Source organism: Antedon mediterranea, chromosome 4 (assembly GCF_964355755.1).
Source record: "Antedon mediterranea chromosome 4, ecAntMedi1.1, whole genome shotgun sequence".
Classification (NCBI taxonomy): domain Eukaryota; kingdom Metazoa; phylum Echinodermata; class Crinoidea; order Comatulida; family Antedonidae; genus Antedon; species Antedon mediterranea.
The window spans coordinates 30652164-30672283 of NC_092673.1; the positions used below are offsets into that span (position 1 = coordinate 30652164).

The 20120-nt window shown below is 32.8% G+C and overlaps 3 protein-coding genes across 3 annotated transcripts in view; 1 reads left to right on the top strand and 2 right to left on the bottom strand.

The window, feature by feature from the left end:
• The first annotated feature begins 3764 nt into the window (after positions 1-3764).
• The window catches only part of LOC140047266 (protein odr-4 homolog), a 38347-nt gene continuing 21991 nt past the window's right edge, over positions 3765-20120 (top strand). Inside the window, exon 1 of the mRNA XM_072092176.1 lies at positions 3765-3827. The gene's annotated coding sequence lies outside the window, so the exon portion shown is untranslated. The remainder of the gene's footprint in view (positions 3828-20120) is intronic.
• LOC140046309 (myosin light chain kinase A-like) lies at positions 5517-7065 on the bottom strand. The gene has a single exon (XM_072090897.1). The coding sequence runs from the start codon at positions 6962-6964 to the stop codon at positions 5942-5944; it is 1023 nt and encodes a 340-aa protein (XP_071946998.1). The 5' UTR covers positions 6965-7065; the 3' UTR covers positions 5517-5941.
• LOC140047263 (ileal sodium/bile acid cotransporter-like) lies at positions 9429-16126 on the bottom strand. Its single transcript, XM_072092171.1, has 2 exons — positions 15646-16126; positions 9429-12305 (listed from the first exon to the last, which is right to left on the bottom strand). Exon 2 carries the CDS (start codon positions 12303-12305, stop codon positions 10821-10823), a length of 1485 nt encoding a protein of 494 aa, XP_071948272.1. The 5' UTR covers positions 15646-16126; the 3' UTR covers positions 9429-10820.

Sequence of the window (20120 nt, forward strand, 5' to 3'; positions counted from 1 at the left end):
TTTAGACTTTAGAAAAGCTTTTGACACAGTAGACAGAACTTTTCTTGTTAACACTTTGTACCATTTCAATTTTGGACCGTCTTTTATTGCATGGGTCAGAGTTCTATATGCTGAAACAGAATGTATTATTTTAAACAATGGTTGGTGCTCAAAAAGCTTTAAAATGTTTAGAGGTATAAGACAAGGTTGTCCTTTATCCGCACTTCTGTTCATCTTGGTCGCTGAAATTATGGCGTTAAAGATAAAACAGGATAAACTTATTAAAGGTATACTTTTACCAAACCCAGTTGTCGAGGTCAAAATTGCACAACTTGCAGACGACACGGTCTTATTTATGAAAGATGAGAACAGCATAAAAAAGTGTATTGATGTTGTCATCAAATTTGGTAATGTGTCTGGGTTAAGACTTAACAAAGAAAAAACGAATGCCATGTGGCTTGGAAAATGGAAGAAAAAGGACAACATATTGGACATTAATTGGATTTCTGACGGTTTTAAAGTTTTAGGTGTTTATATTGGCCATGATAAAGAATTTTGTTTTGCCAAAAATTGGTCCGAAAAAATCTATTCGTTACAAAACACACTTAGATCGTGGAGAAAAAGAAATCTGACCATTTTTGGAAAAATAATTATCTTAAAGACGCTGGGCCTGTCAAAACTTGTTTATGTTGCAAGTATTATAGACACGCCTGAAAGTGTTCTAAAACGTGTTGATAACATAATTTTTGACTTTTTGTGGGATGGAAAAAGAGAAAAGGTTAAACGAGTAGTTCTTATAAACGAATATGAAAGTGGTGGTGTTAAAGCGCCTGATTTCAGGTCACAGGTTAAATCTTTAAAAATATCTTGGCTTAAAAGATTGTATAACAATGAGGATTCAAAGTGGAAATGTCTGCCAAACACATATTTTAATAGAATAGGCCCAAAAGACATTATTGATAACATATCATATATTGATAAGAAAAATGCTATTTTTAAAGCCATACCCGATTTCTATAAATCTATACTATGTATTTTAGTCAAACTTAATAGTGGTATGACTAAACGTCAATTATGTTATGATGATATATTGCATCAACAACTCTGGTATAACAAAATGATTTTATACAATGACATGTCAATATTTTTTAGAAACTGGGTAAGGTCAGGTGTGCGAAATATTAAGGATATTGTAATTGAGAATAGGTTCATTAACGCAAATGAATTACTAGATATGCTTAGGTATAAATCAAACTGGATTGCTGAATGGCAAATTGTATTAAACGCAATTCCAAAAGAATGGAAAGAGAAAATCTTTTTAAGGGATAAAAACCAAAAGCACTCAAAAACAACACACGTTCGATGTTTGAATATGAGTAGCAAACAAATATGTTCTTTCTTTATTAAGGAAAAATGTCTAGAACCATCCAAAAGTAAAACAAAATGGGAAACATATTTTAACATGGAGAACGATTGGTCTGTAACATGGAAAAGAAAAATTAAAGATATTAAAGATAATAAACTTAAACAGTTGAACATCAAACTATTGCATTGTATAACACCTACCAAAAGAAGGCTGTTAAAATGGAAAATAAGCAACACAGATACTTGCCTACAATGCAACGTAGTAGAGGATGATGCCCATTTCTTTTATGAATGCACTGAAGTAAAACCCTTATGGGAATATATTAACGTTTACACCATGCACAAATTTGGGATCGAGGCAAATTATCGAAACATTGTACTAGGTACAGGAAACAAATATGTAGACCACATGTTCTCTATTGGATGCTTCAGCGTTTACAAGGCACATACTTTGAAAAATGTAAACAAATGGACCGGATCATTGTCTCGTCTTTTTATGGCGGAAAAAAACAAAAGATCTTACCTTAACCACCTATTATAATTTATATTGATGTGAATCTGATTATTTAAAATATATTACATAATAATGTTGTATAATACACATAGGCAGTTTCATTTTACCTTATATGAAATATAAATAAAAAAAAAAAAAATTGTATAAATTAATATTGAAAACAAAAAAGAAACGTAACGCAACATAAGTAACGCACGAGAAGATAAGCAAACAAATATAACCATGAGACATAAAACTAGACACAGGAGTAAGAAAAGCATTTTTAATATTTTTGTTTTTGTTTTTTTTATTCGTATTTTAAAATAATGTATATAATCTGTATATAGGGTATAAATGAATTGTATGTCAAAAATACTACCGAAAATAACTATACAACATTAGTAAATGTATCTCATACAGTACATTTATTAGTTAAGTGTTCACAATGTTAGATGTTGAGAATTATAGAACAAAAAAAATACTAGAAAATTATGAAAAAAGTGGATAACAGAAAAGAAATAATGCTCTGATTCCAAGAACAGTAACGTTGATAAAATAAAAATAAAAAAATATATATATATATATATAAATACACCAAACCAAACAAAAGTAAGAATAACAATGAATAGTTATTATTATTATTAGAAATAATTGTATTAATCTGTTGATGAAATGAAATGAATAAATAGTGGTTAACGCCACAAAAGAGAAAAAAAAAAAAAAACTATAATAATTAATGCTAATTGGACATAAAGTAACTTAATAAACATATTCCATCGTCTTATCATGTTCGCAGCTTAGCACGCGTGACATTGAAATATGTTATTTTTCACACGATCCTTTGATTAAATATTATTATTATCGCGAATGAGTTATAGAAGGCGGGCGTAAGACGTGTATTGTATTATACCGATACAAATAAATAAGTTTATGATACGTGAAAGAATAATGTTTATAACTCAATCAAAAAGATTAAAGGTATTTACGCCTAACTAGTTTCAGAAATCAATTTGTTTAAACCTTTTTTTTAAATGGTATGTTTCCTATAGGCCTAGTTAAGTTACTGTTGTTATCTTAAAACGCTTTGATTATTAGTGCGTGGTTATCAATGAGCAGTAGCATTTAGGCCCGTATTCTTAAAAGGGGACTAACTTAGTCCATGACTAACCTGGACTTCTCAGCAGGACTAAAGTTAGTTCCCTTTTAACAATACGGGCCTAAATGCTACTACTTACTGCTTATACTTTATGGTTATGAATAATCATTTCCAAATATACAGTACTTTTATTTACGTCCTGTGTCCTAGAGGTGGAATTGTAAGTAGAATCAAAGAACTCATAAGTTCTTTGGTAGAATTAGCTTAGGTAATTTATTTTTACATTTTATATACTTGTTTAGTGCCCTCTCTTGTTCAGTTATCCTCCGTCCTGACTTCGTAACTCCATCACTAGGCGTACATACAGAAGCTGATTTATTATTACCAATTTGGCAAATAGCCCAAGAGGAAACATGGGCGAGTGGGAACTACTTGATACAATATAACATTTTTTTTTATATACAAAAACAGAATAAACTGGACATTAAAATTAACAAGACAAAAATAATGTCACATCATATAACAAATTAAAATGAATACATATATTTATTATTATTTATTTTTTCATTGTATTCTTATTACTTTATTATTTTATTTTTAACTGTACACTTTTGTCTTACATTGTATAACCTAGTCGATTTAATAGATTGTATACTGAATTTAACAAACCGTTCACAAAGGATTGACAAATGCAACTTTGCGCCAATCAGAGAAAAGATTGGCAGACAATCGCTTCTTTTCCGAATCCAATCAAGTTATCCGGATTTCCCGCGGTTAAAGTCAATTTGTTCCATCCACACACAGGGCACAAGCACACCATGCAGCAGAGACACGAGATTGTGGACATGGCACACGAAGGCCGGTTTTTATTAAAATAGCAAAGAGAAAAAACAGGTTTGTTCATCATAATAATTGTTAATTAAATATTAGTAACTAAAACTCGTCACCAGGCCATGTCGAGTCAATGATTATATAGGGAAGATTATGGTCTTGGAATGAAAAGCTAGGCCTAGACTAGGCCTAGGTAAGGTAGAGCCGACTAGGCCATAGCGCTGTCTAGGCATACCTGCTATACCGACCCGGCCATGCTCAAAACTAGCTATTGTTCGATTCGATGGTAGACGAACGGCCTACATGTAACCCCGTGTGTAGGCTGATCATCGGCAGCAGCTATATTATAGTTGTATTAGTCCTATAACATCACAGTACAGCAGTAGGCTAACAGTTAGAACCTGTCTGTTCCTCTAGGCCTACTGTGTGACACTAGAAAGCAGGGCAGTTAGGGTCCGGCTAGGCTAGGTTGAATCAATATTTTGATTATGATAAGTAACCGTGATGTTCGTGTTGGTGTATCAGTGAGTATACATAGGCCTAATACATAATACAAGTGATGGTTAGGCTTATGTATAGGCAAAGAGTAGTCTTTTTTTTTGTTGATACAAGCAAAGATATTAATTTTGTCACTCCTAAGGCTACTGGCGTTAATGATACGACTTTTTATTTCTTAGGTATCCCCAATTCACTCAAATCAATACAAAATAATGCAACCTTCAAAATAAAACTTAACGAATATTTTAATAATGAACAGCTTGGAATTTCAGTTTAATTAAGTTATTTTTAATGTTGTTTTTTTGATGTTATCTTGTCTTGTATGTATTTTCTTGTTTTTTTCATTTTTACTGAGTCATACTTAATGATAATTGTACTAGGCCCAACCACTCACTTTTCAGTCATTACGGATTGGACCCCATTGGAAATAAGTTTACTTTTTTGTCGACTTAATGGGTTATCCAGGTATTTTAATACATTGTATATTTTAACTTTTTATGTATGAATATCGAATAAAATCAATCAATCAATCATTGAGACATGTTACATACGTTTTAGCGCCCTCACATTTCAAAAAAGTTTATTAAAAATGCTGCTATTGCAAAGCCACAATAAAAGCCATTCATAATACAATTTTCTAGGCGGACTATCAGTGACAAAAAAAAAAGATATTTCAGTGCAGTCCAAAGACGAGCTGTATCTCTAGACCTATCCAATCCACGACCTCAGACGATCGCTCTGGCTAACATTTTGTATCACGTGAACTACGGAAACATATTTATTTATAGTTCTCATATTTTTATCGTTTGATACATGGTTAGGCCTTCTTATGGAACGACTGGCGACATCACGCCAGGAGTTGACAAAAGGGTCGTGTTTCCGAAAATGTCATAACCTAATGATTTTGTTTTTCTTTAATAATTGATTCACTACTAATTCTAGGAATATATTATTCTTTCTTCTGAAATAATTCAGAAATGTTTCAGTTTTGTATAAAAGAAGGTTTTTTTTTACTGTACATACAATCGTTCGAAATACCCGTTCGGTAAAATACTGTAGGCCTACACTTTAAATGAAAAAAAATGCTGCAAATATATATATATATACCTTATTTATTTTTTGGAGGGTTTTAGAGGGGAGTTTATTTAAGCGAGGCGTTTATTTGAAAAAGTACGGTAGTATATTTAATTGTATCAATGAGTAATGTCATTTTGAATGTTGAATCATAATCATACGCGTATTTCAATGTTGCAATGCTTACATTACGGTAATTAATTCAAGCCATGTATTAATGTCAGTTCCGGAAAGAGGATCATTGTACTTTCCAAAAATGAAACTACGGCTAATTAGAGAAATAATCTAATTATCGTATTTCTCTTAAATGGTATAAGAAATCAAAAAAAGATGTTTGAAGCAAACATCAGGAAAAAGATTTCCCGATGACAAATTATTCAGAATATATGTTGTTTGTGACATGAAGATTTGATTACAAAATGTCGAATATTCTTTCGTTATAAATTGCTTTAAACATTTTAGCTATCAACGATGTCAGGGCTATATTATCGGCTTTGCGTCATTTATTCTGCGCACAATATCGACTGGAAAAGTGAAGTAAACACCCGAATCCACATAGAAATCAACAATACTAGGCCTACCGTACTGTTCTAAAATTTAACTCATCAAAGTATTGTACATTTTTTACATTTATTCAATCTTTGTAACTTCTTCTCTCGCTTTCTTTCTTTCTTAATTGTCTTTTCTTCTAGTTCTTCATTCCTTCGCGCAAGTTCGCGCCAAATATCTGTTTCCACGTCTTTGTTTGTCATTCGTTCCATGGCACATCGTAGTTGTTCGGCGCCGGGCCTCTCGTGATAATCTTTCCGTAGAAGACTGTTTAGAAGTAGGACTAGGTGAGGGTTAATCCATAGATCAGACGGTAAGACATAATCCATATTGAAAAATATCTCGTAATCCGCAATTGTCAGATTACCCATGCAGACTACAAGCAGATCACGTTTTACGCCGACTTGTGACGTGTTTATTTGCACTTGTTGTTTCAACATCATTGACGCAAATATGGCGCCTAAGGAGAATACATCAGCCTTGTGAGTGTAATGGAAATTTTGAGTCTCAGGAGCTTGGAAAAATGGCGTTCCACAACAAGTTTTCATGTATTTCCTTGATATACATTTCTCTTGCGCCGAAGGGTTGAACGTTTGAATGAAGACCTTCGCTAAGCCAAAGTCAGAAATTTTAACCACGGCATCGCCTAGATGGTTAAATTCGATAAGTATATTATCAGGCTTCAGATCTCTGTGTACTACGCCTTGTCCGTGAAGAAATGACACACCAGACGACAACTGTTTCATAAAATTCAAATTGTTCACCATGTCTTTTGGTCTTTGAAGAATAAAATCATTGAGAGTTCCTCCACGACAAAGTTCCATCACTAAACAAAAGTGTTTGCCTTTTTGGAAGTACTCTTTCAGATTGACAACATTTTCGTGATGTTTAACTTTCAACAAAGCATCGATCTCTTTCATTGCTTCATTCTTTAGCTCTTTAAGTGAGTTAAAGTTGCTACGCTTAAGAGTTTTGATAGCCCAGGAAGTCCGGCTGTTTTTATCCCAAGCTTTGTAAACCTCTCCACACATGCCTTCTCCCAACTTGTTTTGAATGGCATAACTTGTTCCAGTACCCATTGTCGTCTCAGTTAAATTTCTATTTTACAGATCAAATTTGTAAATAAGTCTATGCGTAAAGAGAACAACGGTTTCGTTACATGTCGTTATTAAATGCGAATTGCGAATCGATACGTTGGCTTCAACAACTATAGAAACAGTACTGAAGTTGAATAATCCGTCAAGGCGCCAAATATTTTTCTCGATACAAAACCGTAGTAACGCACGATTACTTCTCCGTTTACGGCCAAATCAACGTTCCGTTTCTTCAAAAAACTAAATAATGAACCAGTTTTGTTCTGTGGTCACAAAAGTATAATCGAACTTCTCGATAAAGGATTAAGTATAATTTGATCTGGAAGTAAATAATAAGAAATATCCTTAGTGTTGTGAGTGGTAGTTTACCGAGCCAGCTCTTTCTCAGCCGCTTTTATCTCTGAACCTCTTGAATTTAATTTCCTGAGAGTTAAAACACATTTTCTTATAAGTTTGTTACTGTACCTGAATATAGATTCATGAACTTAACGGTAATGTGTTTTACCCGACGCTGTCTCAAATGTATTTATCTTTAGACCTTTTAAAGTTGATTTTCCCGAGGGTCTAAATGTATTCAAGATTTCGTCTGCCCCTGAAAATAGGCCTAAGACCATGTGCGATAGTTCTGTGTTTTGTGGTTATACTCTACTTTAACTGTTCTGAAGTTGATTTCCTCGGGGCTTAGCACTTAATGTACACGTGCATCGTGAACACGGTCTCCCGGGGAATCTACGTTGCCTGCAGCGTACATGATGACTAAGATATTCTCCAAACAAATTTCTATTCTTCACTGTTGAAACAACCGGTTTGCTTAAAAGAAATCCCCAAAAGCTGGACACAAATGTTGCGTATTATGTGTGGGTCTAACCGTTACCTGTGTTTTTTTCCAATGTAAAGATGATTTCTATATCCAAAATGGACCTCCAAACAATAATAATAGTCACAACTTCATCTAACCATAATCCTTAGTACAATGATCCAACGGTGCATATTATTTAACCAATCGTAAAGAAGACGGAAATCGCTTATTTATGCAGACTTTATAAAGTGCTTTATCACAGTTCGGCTTGTTTTTTTTTTTTTACATTTATAAAGTTTAAAATGAAATTACTATAGGGAGAAAAACGTCCGTGGGCCTACGTGATAAAAGGAGCATAGTTACTCAGTTAGTTGGTCAGAATATTATTTGTTTTTTTGTAGTGTATAACGTAAGGGATATTAAAAAGTTTACCTAATCCTAATTTAAATAGCAGATAGGATTGAATTTCTCCTGTTCTTCTTCAGACTAAGCTGAAACACTGGAAAACACGGCATTTGCTTGTGATTTAATTGGTTAAAAACGTTATGCCACGTGATAGGTCAATAAATATTTAAACATTAAAAACTCTGCAGTTTAATTGACGTGCCTTCCCCAAAAGGAAGATGTGAATTTGGCTGAGTGATTGTTACGGTTTTATTTACTTCAGTTTAACAGATAACAAAAATGTTTTGTACTATTAGAACGGAGAGATTATGCTCACCCGAGTTGAATGGAATAGTCAAAACTTTAAATTCCTCCTCAGTTCAATTCACAACCATTTACTATTTGTAAATTGGAATGAAATCTTTATGTGTGTGGTCGAAAGTGTACCTTATGTTTTTAAGGTACTTCAATTGAAAATTTAGTCACATACTTTTTAAACATTTCACTTTAAAGCTGCCACGCGGGTGTCTGGATACTCAGATACTAAGTTTTCTATTTCTGTTACCTGATGCAATACGAAGCCATCCAATTAATAACCTATCTCAATATATTATTATTATATATAGGCCTAACATAGTATAACATTACTTACAAATCATGAATTCCCTCTTTTACTATGTTAAAATAATTTTGATGAAAAAATCTTTTAGATTATTTATAACAATGCATAATACCTTCAAGCTCTTTGGAGAAACTTTAGTAACGGAACTTCCGTTCAATTTCCGTCGATAATTATGTTAGCACTCAAGGGGTGTTCGTATTGCACAAATATTTGTTACATTGGAATGTATTTTGAAGTTGTTTTTTTAGGCTAACTTTCTCCCTAATTCAGTGAATGATATCGTTTTTCAATACAATGTTTATGTTTGGTGTAATTAAAGGGTATCTAGAAAACTAATTATCTAGGAAACTTAAGATATCTTAGTTTTCTAGATCTAGAAAACAAGATATCTTAAGCCTGTTTTCAGCCTACTAGGCAAATTCGCGCGAATTGGAAAACCTAGGTGAAAAAGTAGGTGAAAATATTAATACGCATGCGTTCACGCGAATACATTCGCCTAGTGGTAAAGATCTTAGTTTTCTAAACACCCTTTTTCTAGACACCCTTTCTAGACACCCTGAATCCAATAAGAGAAAGGTTCTCCAAATAAATCAGCACGAAATAGCTCATAAAAAATCACAAACGAAATTAACTTTATGATTTAAATTGTTTAATTTCAATACACACATTATGACAATTGATTCATCCAGTATTTTTGTTTATAATATATTTATGTTACTAAACGTATGCCTACAAATCTATAACTAAAATATATATTCTGCATTAAAATAATTAAGATTTCTAAATTCAGTGACACTAAAAATTAAGTACAAAAATACAAATCTATAAAATATTAGACATTCAAGCTAAATAATGTCATGATATAACATTTGTTGGTAAAAATTTGCATAGGCCTATTACGAAATTGAAAGAACCGCACCAAATGTGTTGATGGACCGGTTCAACTATCATTTACCCAAAGTAGTTTGTTTCATGGGAACAGTTACTATATCGCTAACTTTGTTGGGCAGGACACAACATACTCGGGTAAATAACTAAGCCTGTATTTCTTATCGCGGCCCGGTTACCCCTCATGAAACGTCACAAAATAAACATGAATATTCATTAGTCATATTCATAATCTATATATAAATTTACGTAAGGGCATAACTACAATTCGCTGAAGCAAACGCGGCCCTATGTTGTCGACAAGAATTACAGTACACTATATTTTTTTGGAAGCGCGAAACAACTTTGCTTAAACAATCTAAATTAATTCTACCCAAATGCTCCGATTATATGGACCACCTGGAAACACTGCATTTTGCATATAAACATTTCATTTTATAAATAAAATCTTTTTGTTTTGTTTGTACTTTATTATACATCAAGGTAATTAAACAATCACCTTGTTTACATAGCGTAATGTGTCGGTTCACAAAAGACAATATCAGCACTATTTTCAAGGCAATAACAAAAATATGGAATATACATATCTATATAGTACATATCTATATAGTACATTAAACAGCTTTTATACATTGACAGTTCATTCGACACACTTTGACAGTTAAGAAACACATTTGTAAAAAACATACTGTAGTAAAAAAAATTAATAAAAGTAAAAAATATATATGCTTTACACAGGTTTATATTGGGATGGTACAACCAGGTACAACAGAATACCGATCAGTTGCTTGTTAATGTTACGTTTTTTTTCACATCAGATCAATGCGTTAAAGATGTATTGTCCCCCAAACATGGAAAATAAAGATAACGTTTTAATAAAGTTATTCATTCCTAATAAAAAAAAAACGAATAAAATAAGGGTTTCACTTATAAGAAGACAAAATTAACTTTAACTTTCGGTTATTTTTGTTGCGATTTTTTCCTGGTACCGTAAGTCAAATATTCGGTCAAAGTGAATCGGTGTTATGTTTAACATTAAAATGGCATATTTAACCAAATATGTGTAAGCATTATCTGCATAATATTTACCCAGTGTAAACTGCCTTCTACTAATGCATAGAAAAATATACTTAAGTTAGAATAGTACGTTAAACATCTTCTGGTCCTTCAATACAATCTTTGGATGGAACTGTCATTGGAGTAAGTTCATTCTCACAGTCAGCCGATTTAGTATCTTCTTTTGTTTTATGATCATCACTTGAGAAATCATTTCCAATGTATATCTTCCTACTGTTCTCTGACACTTGTGGCAACTTTGTCCAACCGTTATGTCTACCATTTTCTTCTGCTTCTTTCGATTTTAGTTCATTTGGCTCCTCATTGACTGGTTGGTAGGCTCTCTTTGATAGATGTTGCGATATGACGTAGATGAAAACTATAATTGTTCCCTCTATCATGGTCAAAATTGCGATCAACAGTGGGACTCTGCAAACCAGATCGGCCTCGGGTTGAGGGTACGATAACTTGGCCATAGTTGTTGCTAAAAGACTGTTTTGAACCCCTGTTTCAAAAGCGATAGTCAGTGCTTCTGGAGTTTTTCTTCGTGTCACCGTCGCGATGGTGAAACCAGTGATGCCACCGATAAGAGGGAAAATGGCCGCGGCGGTGTAAACTCGCCAAGATGAGCTGAAAATGAACATCTGCGAAGGAACTCCCAAACTGAATGCTATCACAATTAGACCAAAGGCGAATGGTTTAAGCAGTTTGACACACAAGTCCGCAAGTTTTGTGAATTTATATAGAATAACGATGCCTATACCAACTGGGATAAGCATCAAAGCAAGTTGCATGGTGAGTGCTGCGTACGGTGTCTCTAAAGAGTCACCTTCTTCGACAAAAGGCTTTGTATACAGCATCATATTCAGCGGCATCATTCCAAGTGCTAGGATACTGGAGCAGAACGTCATAGTTAGGCTTAGGACAAAATCACAGTCAAGTAGTAAGGTAAAGACATTGCTTAGCCATCCACCAGGACACGATCCATCAACAAGCAACCCGACAGTTTCTTCTTTCTCCAACGAAACAATGTTCGCTACAGCAAACGCTAAAACTGGCATTATCAAAAACTGACAGACGATGCCTGTGACCACGGCGTACGGTCGTCGCAACTTCCCCCAGATTATTTTAAGATCCATCTTTGTACCCATAGTTACGTAAGACACGATCATCCAACTTAGCAGCGTGTACGTAAACGCGTAGTCAAGCACGCTGGATTTACGTAAAACTTTGACCTGATAATTAATTTCGGACTCGCCATCTGGAAATGTCAGTAAAATCCGAATAGTTCCAATACCAAGCCTCAAACCTAAAATTGGTATGTCACCATTTTCCATAACTAAGGTCTGGTCATCATTATCGTCTGGGATAACTTGAAATATGTCTTCATCTATATTTACTATTGTTATATTTGTTTGCTCAATGTTTGATATGTTGATGTTGACATTAGCTATTTCACCTTCCGTGACAAGAAGAAAATCATCTGGAGTTATCGTAAAACCAATCGAAGAATTGGATTGAGTTGACAGTCCAAAAAGCAGACAGAATACCAGAGCGCAGTAAATTGAACCTTCCATCTGTAATAAAACAAAAATTAAATATAATTTAACATCTTATTATCGAGACGAACATTCAATACAGTCGCCAAGAAGCGAAGGGAGGCAGAAGGATGTCGTTTCGATATGAATCATACTTGAAGCAGTCCAGTAGGCCTAGAATAGACGCAATTGCCACATGTGACCTAATAATAGTCAGCCCACCAGCGTTATACGTTGTAACAATGATAGCATAACACAATTATGTTGATCGTAAGATTTGAAATTAGGCCTGAAAAGTGGACAATATATGGTTACAGATAGTGTCTAATAAATAGACTATAACATAATAACGTCTGACATCACAACACAGATACTATAATTAAAGAAACTAATGTACAATGAAAATGTTCTGTTACATTAGAAAATGTATATTTTTACTATGACCACCGGTTAACGTCTGCCTATGGCATCCAATGGGAGGCTCGGACATGGCTGGCTGTAATTGACACTGTAGGATAGATGTAGGCAGATGTTCGTTAACGAGTTGAAACGGTCAAAATATGAATGTTGTCACGGAAGCTTTGATATCATGGTTTATTATGATATGAGTCATATTGTTCCAACTTAAGTCATATTAAGTGCACTACGCTGTTTTGTTGATATTATCGTTTTGCTCCGTTAATCATTCAGTTTTTTTTAAATATATGTTAGGGTTACGGTAATTATCCAAGCGGCGACGAAATTGTATGGATTATCACTAGACTGGACGATAACGTAAACCAACCTTTTTCAAATCTAAATGATGAAAAGTTACATCTTAACGAGTGCACCCGATGCATCCGTAACACACGATTATCGATATAGTGTAGGCCTAATAGTATATCTTGTTATCTAATGCCTAATCAAATAAATATAAATATTGTAATACATTTGTCACATGTGAAGTACATGTGACGCCTGTGTCTAGCCCTTAACATAATAATGATAAAAGCATCACATGTGAAACACATGGGATGCTGTATTCCGAGTTTGCCTATAATACGGTACAGCAACAATTTATGTTTGTCAAGTTAGATGAGAATCGGTGTTTTTTGCGTCATCGATAAAGTTTTCACGCAGTAACATTTTTATAGACTTGAATCTGCCTCTGCTTCCTTGAGTTTAATACACGTAAGATCTCGATGTTCCATATGTGGAGATACATAGACTGAGAATCAATTTGAGTTTTATTGCATTTGTAGATATTCATGCATTAACGTTCTATTTTCTGATTGAATTTGCGAAAGCTGATAAATATGATGCATATTATCATTATCAACAGTGTTCAACTGAAAATGTCTATGTCTACAGTAGACCCCGATAAGAAGATAGGCCCATGGGACAGAAATACCAATTACGAACAACATAACAGTGAGCTTATACAGTAATTAACGTCTTTGTGCGTAGGAGGATATCATCAATGTATTGATGCTCGTTTTCCGTTTAATACATTGACTGAAAAATAAAGATACGCGTTAATGCTTGGATGCACACACCATAATAAATAGGCGTACTCTACAAGCGCGCGCTAACTTGTTTCTGGATGTTAAGCTCTGTCTACACTATTAAACTTTATGTGACAAACAAATGTGATGTGCCCATATATATATGGACATGATTATGTCATATCACTACCATTATTTAAGTCTGCTGTATCACTAGCATATTTGGGCACGTCACACTTTTTTTGTCAAACTAGTTTGATAGTGTATCATTGGTCTCATCGGTAAAGATAAATTAACTGCAAATCTCGCACTTCTTCTTCGTCATCTTATTATATGCATATATTTAAAAAAACAAATCAAAATATAGAAAAATACCAAAATAGTTTATCAATGCTGAATGGACTTTCTCACATTATAAAAAGGTACCGTCCATTCCCATCGACTTACTTGTTGACGAATATACCTGACACTATAAAGTTGTTTCAATAAAATGACCACCTAGTTTAGGCCTAAGAACTGTAAGTTAATAAAATTATTGTATTGTTGTGCAGAGCTTAAAGCTATTCATTGCTTCAAGGCAGAAACCACAGGACTATATTACAACAAGTTGAACTTTTCGTTTAGCCTGCACATCCATCCAATCGATTTATATGTCTACAGAGGTAACCCCTTCTCTTTTCTCGATTACGAGTTAGATTTATAGCCTAACAGATGGAATAAGAATGTATCTATTCCTCCAGGTCTGTGTATAGTTTTCACTCACTCATGTTATTGAGTCTGGATGTTTTACTTAACTTTAATAGGAATACATGCGTCATGCGTTTTAGGTATAAACTTGTTTTGTGCTGGATGATACACACCCTACAGTTTATACGGTTGTTGACCGGTTGGTTGTCGCATCATTTCCTTCAATCGGCCATTCCCTCAGTCAAGTCCGTCCCCAATACGACCTTAGACGATCTCTATACGGCTGTCCATAATTGTTCATCGCGTCAATCAAAAGCATAATGTTATAAGTAAGTATTGCTAGCGACAAGGTTTGATTCATGTGTATGTTGCGGAAGTATCCGTCTTAACCCGAATTAACCCTTCGTCTGGTATACCGGTTAGGGATAGAACATTTATGATTCAACTGTTGTACTTACTATTAGGTACATACGACGCCATTGACCTAAGTATTGTCTCAAGTATCATAGTATTCACTAATTTTAATTTAATGTTTGTATAATTATTATCAATATCCAGTAGTATTAAACGAAATGATAATAAAGTGTGCAAATAAATAAGAGCACGCATTACATTTATGTCTACACTATCAAAGTTTGACAAAAGAAGTGTGATGTGCCCAAATATGGTAGTGATATGACCAGATATGGCAGTGATATGACATCATCATATCCACATCACATGTTTTTGTCACATAAAGTTTGATAGTGTAAACAGAGCTTTAGGGTTAAGCTAATAACATAGGGATAGAGAAAAAGCAAAGGATCGGAAGCGAGTGACAGGGACAATTCTACAAATAGTGCTAAAAGTGTTAATTGCAATGTGATTTGGAACTACTTGGAAGTACTTACAAGAAGAACAACAGTGAAGACAGAGAAAGTAAAAAAATACGCTTATATAATAGGTAAATATGAATAAAGACCGAATGGAAAAAATAGACCATTAAATTAGTATTTTAGAACAATAAAAACATACCAATGCAGTTGCACTGTAATGAAAGTTTTTAAAGAAAAATATTGCAATCATTATAAAATTAGTTATTAGCAATAGGATCTATCATTAAATCAACTAGGCCTGGCCCTAGTAATATTATTAATTATAGGCCTAATAATAATGTTTTAATATAATAAAGAGCCTACTAAAAATTAAAATAAGAAAGTTTGTCTTACCTTATAATAACACGCTATTTGAACATTTAGTCCGGTTCCAAGAATAAAGCACTGACGATTCCACTTAATGATTTGATTGTCAGGATGTTCGTCCCGCGGTCAAATATCCTCAAGGACTAGATATTATGAACCTTTTGTTGTCCGTTTTATGTTTTTGTTCCAGTAAAAATCGTCAAGCTTAATTAATGTAAATTTCACGTTAAATATGCTTAACTGTTTCGTCTTTACGTAAATAAAACATACATGTTATGGATATGCAATACGGAACACATTAAACATCCGAAACATCTTAGTTCCTTCCAGCGACAGTTATAACATCAACGCACCGCGGTGTCCGTATTATAAGTCTCTGCGCTACAGCGTATACAATTAGCAAACTCGCCAGGCACATTGGTTTGATTTAAATGATCGGTATTTTATTAGCTATGAATTGTTGTGTCAGTGTTTTGACGTGGTATGCCCGTCCCAGAGGGGAGTCAAAAACTTCTTTACAACAAGTGGTTCTCAATTTATCCAATGCCAAAAGAGTTCAATGATTGGATAAGATGAATTTAAAGTGACTTGGATTTTAAAGAGATTTAAATTTTACTTCGGAAGGAAGTTCAATATTGAAATGCATATCTCACTGAGACACCCCTAACGTGAATGCACCTAAAATAAGGGAAATTTGGTTAAATATACATTTTAATGCGAAAGATTATTATCGAGGTAATGAGATCTCAGGTAAATTATATACCTAACCGAGTAGATACGGTAGGCCCATGGGCATGGTTTTCTTTTCGTTTATTGTTATTTCATAATCTTCTTAAAAAAAATGAAAATAAACTTAGGTGTGTTTCATGAATAAGGTCGAATAAAGTCATAATCATATATATTTATTTCTAATTCTTCTCATATTTTGTTTTTTAAAAGATAATTTGATTTGACTTGGACTTGAATTCCCCTTTAATCCGGTAAAAGGTAAAATTAAACACAGATTTTTCCAGATGTTCTATCAATCACTTTTTATTATCGTTATTAGGCTTTTACCCCATTTAGGGCAGTTTTGAAATATATTTTCAATTTTGGTAGTACCTGTATAAACTCACCTTGCGTGATAAGTTTAATTAATCTTGTAATATTTCAACACAATAACTTTCTCCTTTCCAAATTGACAGAAGGGCTGGTAAGTGTACTCGTCAACATTGCAACACTAAAAAAATACAACGTTGGAATTTTTTTTAAGAACAAAGGTTGAAATATTTTTAAAGTTGACATTAACTGTAACATTAATATCAGCCTAGAAGAATGGACATAGGAATAGAATAGGAAGATAGGAATTAGCCTGTTTTATAAACAATATGGTCAGGATTCGTTACGTGAGGATAGTTTCTCTCCGCACACACAAACCCTGTACAAGATCTTTCAAATTTGTTTTTATTTTATTATTTCATACGCATCCAACAGCGAGTAATTCACCAAGTTCTGGATGAATAAACTATTTAATAATGTCATTTGAGGCGTAGGGAGTGGATTTGAAATAGTCGTGAGTTACAACCCTGGCACACTAGGTCAGGATAGAGCCCGGACCTTGGGATTGGAAGGCAAGCACGTTAACTACCAAGTACAGCTCCATTCTCTTCATTGTCTTTATCTTTCTAAAAAGTGTGACCATATCCACTGTGCCCAACTAACCCCATGCTAGAATTCATCCTTAAACTGGAACATTAAGATTGACGATGATGACGTCGTTTGAGTTTATTTCAGAAATAAAATTCCCAATATAAAAACATAACACATAAAACATATGTTTGCATAGATAAACCCAAAGAAAAATAAAATGGGACAAACCCATGGGATGGATTTATTAAACATAAACGTATTATAATTGTATGAAATAAATATGCATGTAGATGAAAAAAAACCAAAAACAACTATGTAAGAAAAAATAAGCTTTGTTAATGAAAATGTGTTATAGATAATATGTATAAAAATAGTAAACTATGTAATCAATGTGGTTAAATGATAATGTATGTATAAACAAAATAATATATGGAAATAGTTTTTTTTTTTTTTTTTTTTTTTTAAAGAAAATAAGTAAAAAAAAAAAAGTGGAATGAATCCACATAAGAGAAGAAAGTAAAAAAGTTAAATGAAAATTTAAGAAGTTATAGATGCAAAAAAGGATCTGCTGGTTTTGTAAACATTAAAGAACAAAAATATTAATATTAATGTTAAAGGATGAGAACAATATTATGTTAACAGTAAACATTTAGTAAGTAATGAGTATAACAGAGAATATGCATTGTTAAATGAAAATGTGGTAGATGAAAAAAATCAAAAACAACTATGTAAGAAAAAAAAATAAGCTTGTTAACGAAAATGTGTTACAGATAATATGTTTAAAAAGAGGAAGCTATGTAATCAATGTGATAATATGTAAACAAATGAATAAAACTCTTTAAATAAGTATATGTATACAGATGATTAAACAAACATTGTAAATATAATGATATGTATAGTGTATAGTGAAAAATATATGTAAAGAGAACAGTGGTATGGAAATAAAAGTGGGATGAACCCACATAAGATAAAAAAAAAAAAAAAAAAAAAACATAAAATCCGTTTACACGCTATGAAAGCAACATATAACAGAATAATAAAAGAACAAACAAATATCATATTCCAAATACATTGGTGTGACGGTATAAATCATGCAATATTGATTCATTGGCACAGCTTGACATCGACTTAAAGTCGTCTTAATAATAAATTATAAAATCAACAGATTGTTTAATGAAAATAATGTCAACAGCTATTCGTTGACTGCATATAATAATAATAGTATTAATTTAATTCTATATGTTTGTTGTTTATTATTATCCACATATAATAAATATAATTTTCTTAATAAATCTTCAAATAGCCTATTTATAAACGTGGATGGTGGTCTCAATAAGTTTATGAAATAAGAAATGTGTTGAAATTGTTCGGCTGTGCTTTACAAAAAACAAAAACTTAAATTGTTCGTAAAATTGAATAAAGGCCTATACACATCAACAAACACAAGATAAACAGTACAATTACATTTATTAACGTCATCACATATTCAAAGAAAAAATGTTATGGTCATTTTTATGTACGAGATGAGAATTTCCAGAAACCAAGAAGGCATGTATGTTATGTATGTGGGATTAAACATTTGTGTTTTACGTACCTAAGCAGTTTTCTTCACGTTATTTTATATCTCATCGCCAGACCTGCACAACACAAAAAAAAGATATTGTATCGTTCCGCTTAAAACCTACCCCTTTTATGATATAGGAATTGGAAATTAGCTAAGCTCATAGCTCAATACACCAATATTACAAATGTTACCATAGCTAACTAACTTTCGTAAACATCACACTAGTACACATCATAAACAATAAGGTTGATAATTGTTTAACTACCAGGAAGTAATTTTGCATCAGGGAGCTGTTAATTGGTCAGATGTTTTTCTCTGTAGACAAAAAATCTGACCAATTACAATAAGGTTGAAGTCGCAGAAAAACAATAAATCGATGTTGGAATTTTTTTTTTATATAAGATAGAACCATTATCATTAATCAATCATTAAAAAAATCTCTCATTAAATGCCTTACGATTTTAACTTGAAAGTTTGATGGTATCATACATCATTTAAAAAATGCAATTAAAATGTTCACACTTGATCATGAAAACATGAAAAAATATTGTTTTCATTAAATGTTAATAATATTAATTGAAATTAACTTGTTGGTTGTGGTTGTACGGTAAACTAAATTCAATTTAATATATTTTTCAATGAACTATTGATCTTATTTCAATCATATTAGCGACCGCACCTGTTGCCGTAAGTAAGTACAGGTGAGCACCGTGTCTGCTGAAGGATGCCACGTGTGGTACCAACGCGAGAACGGGGAATAAAGTTCCTAACAGCGGTATAATTGAGTTGAGTACCAAGTCTGTATAAAGGTTACTGTGTTAAAAACTAAAGGTAAAAACGAGAAAGTCTTCATAAATAATAACACATAACTAATAGTATTCTTATGATTTATAACGTAAAAAAATCTTGGATTTTGATTTATTTGTCAATTATGAACATATCAAACCCATGGAAGAGTGGCGATGATGTTTATGTTATAACATTAACACTCGGTGGCATTAGTAATATAAATATGGGGTTTTTTTTTTCAAACCAGTTTTTGATATGACTTCAAAATGTTTGAAAATCACATTTGTAACGTTATTAATAATTATACATTGAACAGTGCAGAAACAATTTTATATTAGTTTAATGAAATAAATGAATAGAACCATTCTGTATGACCAAAAACACTACAAATATATTATTTAAGAAAAAAGATACTAGCAATAATAATGTAGCAGGGCACCAATGAAATAATGTTAACTTATTTATATTTTATTATGTCTTGTTTAATTGTCATTTCATGCAAACAATGGTTTCATCTTAA

Coding starts and splice junctions, on each gene's coding strand:
- LOC140046309 (XM_072090897.1), bottom strand. CDS start 6,964: ATGGGTACTGGAACAAGTTATGCCATTCAAAACAAGTTGGGAGAAGGC.
- LOC140047263 (XM_072092171.1), bottom strand. CDS start 12,305: ATGGAAGGTTCAATTTACTGCGCTCTGGTATTCTGTCTGCTTTTTGGA.